The sequence below is a fragment of the Andrographis paniculata genome, unplaced genomic scaffold (genome assembly GCF_009805555.1).
Source record: "Andrographis paniculata isolate CXL003 unplaced genomic scaffold, ASM980555v1 Contig57END, whole genome shotgun sequence".
Classification (NCBI taxonomy): domain Eukaryota; kingdom Viridiplantae; phylum Streptophyta; class Magnoliopsida; order Lamiales; family Acanthaceae; genus Andrographis; species Andrographis paniculata.
Window position 1 is genome coordinate 5803431 of NW_026137592.1, and position 5062 is coordinate 5808492.

The following is a 5062-nucleotide window of genomic DNA, read 5'->3' on the forward strand; positions in this document are numbered from 1 at the left end:
TTGTTCAAATCGGGCTGCCCAATGATTCTCAAAGGCAACTTAATGTTCATGTATAAGCCGTGAACTAATGGAGGCTTGCAATTCATGTGTTAGGTTGGAATGGTTCCGCCTGCATTCCTCAATCAAACGTCTTTTTTTTTTTTCAATGCACCTTTTTCTTCAATGCATCCAATCAGGGCGGTTTGTTTTCTCTTCAAATTCTCCATCTCTTTTTGAAGACGCTCCAATTCTATTTGTCGCCTATTAAGGGACTATTTGATAAAAAGAATAAAATTGTAGAAAAATGACAATAGAGAATAAAATTGCAGAGAAAAAGAATTGAGCAGAGAATGTGAATTAATTCTCTTGTTTGATAAATTAGATAATTCAGTTGAGAAATAAAAAAAATGCAACTATCTTAATATATCGAATAAGAATAAATGATTAATCGGACAAACGAATGTTTTAACGAATGATAATTCATGAATAAATAATTTTGGTGAATTTTTTTTTTAAAATTATAAAATACTTCCTCCGTCCGCCTCTAAGAGTCAAATTTACCTTTTACTTATTGTACTTACCATTAAAAATATATTTATATTTGTATATTTTTTTGTAAAAATGTCATTCTATTAATATTATAAGACACTGATAGAAGTATTTTTGCAATTTTTTTTAATTTGTACTATGATTTGATATAATAATTAATATTCAAATATAAACACACAAAAAGTAAATGAGACCTTAGAGTTGGACGAAAATAGTATATAAACTTACCCACTTATACGAAAAAAAATTAACAATTAAACACAAAATATTATTATTAATATATTGGCAAGATAATTTTCCATATCTAATATAAAAGATACTACATCTATTTAAAAATATAAAGCAAACAAATATTCCTAATTAATAAATCTATTATTGTATAAAACTAATTACATGAAAAAATATATAAAATATTTTATTCATAATATACTTAGTATTTTTAGAAAAATAAAATAAAATTCTAGCATATGGCATTTAAAATATTTAATTAAACAATAATATAATAATTATTATTAGTGTTTTATGTTAATATTCTTACGGTTATATTCCTCAGTCTTTATTTTATAATTTAGAAGTCAATTTTAATATAGAGGTTTTTAAGTGTTTTTTTTTTCAACGAAAATACAAAATCAACACACTCTTAAATTTTGTAAAGTTTTGTTCTCAATTATTAGAAATTGTAAAATTGATTTAAAAAATTATAATATTGTTTTTGTAGATTATTATTTTTAAAAAAAAATTTAAATATGTCGGAAAAGTAAACAATATATTTTATTTGTATGTAAAGAGTATTGTTAGTAATTAAAATAAAAAATAATATGTATAATTAAAAGAAATTTAGATTATATGTATGATATTATATGTTATAAAATTAATTAAATTAATTTATATGTATTTAGTATGTAATAAATTAATGAAATTTAAAAAAAAGTATCATTTATTATGAGCATACTAAAATTCAAATAATTACGTTTGTTATGGTGGATGGAATATATGATTTTAACCTATATTATTGTTTTTTATATAACCTATAAAACAAAATGAAAATTTCGAAGTGGTCTCGAAGCCCGCACGTTTAAGGGCTTATGTAGTAATTTTTTTCTAGTGGGTCAGATTTTGAAGTCTATAAAATTTGTTTCAAATCCATTCTTTTGTCATTCTTAAATATAATTGAAGATGAATTACTGCAGTTAATCTTACCAAAAAAAAAAAAAAGAAGATGAAAAATACTATAATTCTTACAAAAATAAAAGTACTATTAAAGACGGTATAAGATCCTAGTAGTATATTTTTATTAATGGCATTGGCACGGCACATCCACATAAATCTATATGTATATCTGTGTTCCACCCATATATATATATAGTGCAGGAGCAGAAGTTGGATCCTTACTAGAAAAACAATGCATCGGCTTAATCTTTGCATTTATATATAAATATAAATATAAATATATATATATATATATATAGAGAGAGAGAGGGAGAGAGAGAGAGAGAGAGAGAGAGAGCTTAACACACAGAGATACAGTAACAGTAATGATCAGGAGGAGGTGGGGATCCATTGATCCCCTTGAATGAAATTTTGAACTGAATAACTATGAACATGCTCTGCCGGGATCTGGCTGCTCCACCTTACTCGTTTCGATACATCTGACCCCCGTCCCCTGTTTTCAAATTCTCCATAGTACAGGGTGTTTAATGCAAATTCTCCACTCCAGGGCATCCATCCGTCGGGATGGATAAGAGCTTCCATGGTGCATCCAATGAACACTGTCCTCGAGTATTCCTTCCATGGCCGCCCCAGATAATTCTTGTGCACTGCCGGTTTGCTGTGATACAAACCCATGTACGCGTCGGTGCCGTTTATCACACAATTCTGGAAGACGAAGCCTGTCGATTGACCAGAATCGGTTCGCCCATGGGCTGTCACTGCATTGCTCTCCCCCTTCTCAGGTCTCAGCTGTCGGGGAGCAACAAGGATCACACAATCTTGGAAGAAAGAAGCAGAGTTTCCAAATATGAAGTCCACATTGCCTTGGATTCGACATGATCTGTAGTACTGTCGTAAGGTGTGGACATAGAGGGTGTCTTGATTGCCGAGGAATTCGCAATTTTCTACCACAGAGAGATCGCTGTCTGATCGGAATGCTACTGCTTGGTGAGCTTCGGGGCCTGCCGTGTTCTGGATCGTCAAGCCACTCGCCATAAATCCATCGCCCACAACACCTTAATTGGGACAGAAGCGAGCAAATCAGACAAACCAATTCTTGCAAAACTCAAGCATGTTCTTAATCGAGTGATATGTAAACACAACTAAATGGCATTCGCATTCGCATTCAAGCATGGTCTGTGTATGTGTATGTTGTCATATAAAGATACCTACTCACCATTTTGCACATTACAGAATCATATACTAATAATACCATCTGCCGTAATTTCCACCTAGCTAAATAACGAATCAGGAACTAACTTTCCATACTTGAAACAACAATCCACTTGAAAATTATCAGTCTCTCTGCTTCACCCAACCCAACATTAATAGAAACCAAATTCGACCTGTTTTGATCCTAAATTCTAGCCTTAAGGATGAACCATGAAAGAACACAACAAGCCATTTACAGAGAGCAACCAAGAAACGTACCCAAAGTGGCAGAGTTGTAGGTGGACACGCCCTGCAGGCCGACATTCAAGGCCCCTGTAATTACTGTTTTCCCCATTCCATCCCCTAAGAAAACCACCTTCTTCTTCTCCAACGGAACCCGGACAGTCTCCTCGTACACCCCTGCCTTAATCCAAATCACGAAATGGCTACCGGCCCCAGAGTTGTCCGGGGCGGCGTTCACCGCTTCTTGCACCGTCTCGAAATTGCACGCGCCGGCGCCGCCCTTGCACACAGTCACGTCATGGTTAAGCCCCCGCGGGACGCCGCCGACAAAACCAGACGACGACGATGATGATGATTCTGAGCCGGGTTCCCAGAAATCGTCGCGCTCGGTCTTGGGCGGACTCCACGAAGCTGTCTTGTCGGTGAAGACGTCGTAATTCACCATCATTGCCAGAGTATTGCTGGTGGAGGGGATCAGAGAGGTGTAGAAAAACGACATGGTTTTATCGACGAGGGAGGTGTCGTTCACGTACTTGAGCGTGGACCAGCAGTCGTAGTTGTAGGCCAATGCGGCGGTCATCCAGGCCCGGGCGTCCTTGAGCTTGCCACGCGGCAGAGCCTCAGCCACCAGATTCATCCGGTACTCGGAGTAACGCAGCAGCTCCAGGCAGGTCTTGGCACCGATCGTACGGTTCTGATTGGGTGCGGACGCGTTCAGGATTTCCTGAACCATGCCGCGCCCGGCGTTGAGATGGGTCGAGGAGATAGATAGTGACGATTGGATCACCTGCAACACGGACGGGGACGGCGGCACGTGACCCGCCTGGGAGAGGGAGGCCTGGCACGTGGCGGGATCACGTGATGCCTTGCAGGTCTCGTTGATGATGTTTTCGGAAGAGGGTGGTCCGGCGTCGTCCTTGGGCAGCGGGTGGTGGTGGTGGTGGTGGTAGGAGGCGGAGGAGAGAGTGAAGAAGAGGAGGAGAGAGAGAAAGAGTAAGAGGAAGGCTGCCATAGCTATGAAAAGGAATTTGGAATTGGAAGGGTGAAATTGGTTGGGACAGAGGGGATTGGAATTGGAGTGGGAATGGGAATGGGAATGGGAAGGCCGCGGCATGGGCTTAATAGGCTTTCTAAGAAGCATCTTTATTTATTTAAGGAGTGAGTCAACAGAGAAACAGACAAACAATCTTGTTGGATCGGAGAATTGATTTGAAGGAGAGAGAGGATTGGAAGATGAGTCACGGGACGAAATTAGATAAGGAGTGGAGGAGTAAAGTGGGAGGGAGGGGTTGGGGTGTAGTCGTGGAATACGCTTGCTTGCTTGCTCGCTCACTCGCTCACTCACATCCCAATTGCCAATTGGGCGTAGCGTAGCGTAGCGTGGTCTTAAACGGGAGGAGGGAAGGATTGAGTAATGGAGTTGTCGGTTTGGGGAATCTGGTGGAAACTGGGGCAGATCTGATCTGATCTGATCTAATCCGACGGAGTCTAGAGAGAGGGAGGACCGTCGGACGGAACTGCACGGCGACAGAGAAAGAGAGAGAGTGGCAAAATCGGGGAACGCGGCGGCCATTAATGCCTGTGGAATTTGCAGGTCAAGGCCCAACTAAGTCACGGGGCGGGTGGTGCAAATACACGCGTCTCTGTTATTTGTACGGCATCACATGTTTGCAGGAATATTTATTTGTATTATACGCATGTTTAATTTGGCTATGGTAAATCTTATAATTACTTTTAAGGGTGCGTTTGTTCGAAGGATTGGATTGTTTTTTAATTATTCATCCAATTTTTTTTTTTCTCTAAAACATTAAATCAAATATTTATTTTTTATTTTTTTATATTATACTAAAAATCAATTTTACATTCAAAACATCACATCAACACCTATTTATATCACATCATATAACTATTCAATTCAAAATTTTACTAT

General features: G+C 38.3%; 1 protein-coding gene across 1 annotated transcript; it reads right to left on the reverse strand.

Moving 5' to 3' along the window:
- Positions 1-1920: 1920 nt before the first annotated feature.
- LOC127257256 (probable pectinesterase/pectinesterase inhibitor 51) lies at positions 1921-4722 on the reverse strand. The gene is made up of 2 exons (XM_051283640.1): positions 3169-4722; positions 1921-2753 (listed from the first exon to the last, which is right to left on the reverse strand). Exons 1-2 carry the CDS (start codon positions 4271-4273, stop codon positions 2068-2070), a joined length of 1791 nt encoding a protein of 596 aa, XP_051139597.1. The 5' UTR covers positions 4274-4722; the 3' UTR covers positions 1921-2067.
- Positions 4723-5062: the final 340 nt, after the last annotated feature.

What these genes read in the sequence shown, in the direction of transcription:
- LOC127257256 (XM_051283640.1), bottom strand. Translation starts at nt 4,273, where the DNA reads ATGCTTCTTAGAAAGCCTATTAAGCCCATGCCGCGGCCTTCCCATTCC. An exon ending in CTACAACTCTGCCACTTTGG is followed by an intron (nt 2,754 to 3,168) that starts GTACGTTTCTTG and finishes GTCCCAATTAAG; the next exon opens with GTGTTGTGGGCGATGGATTT.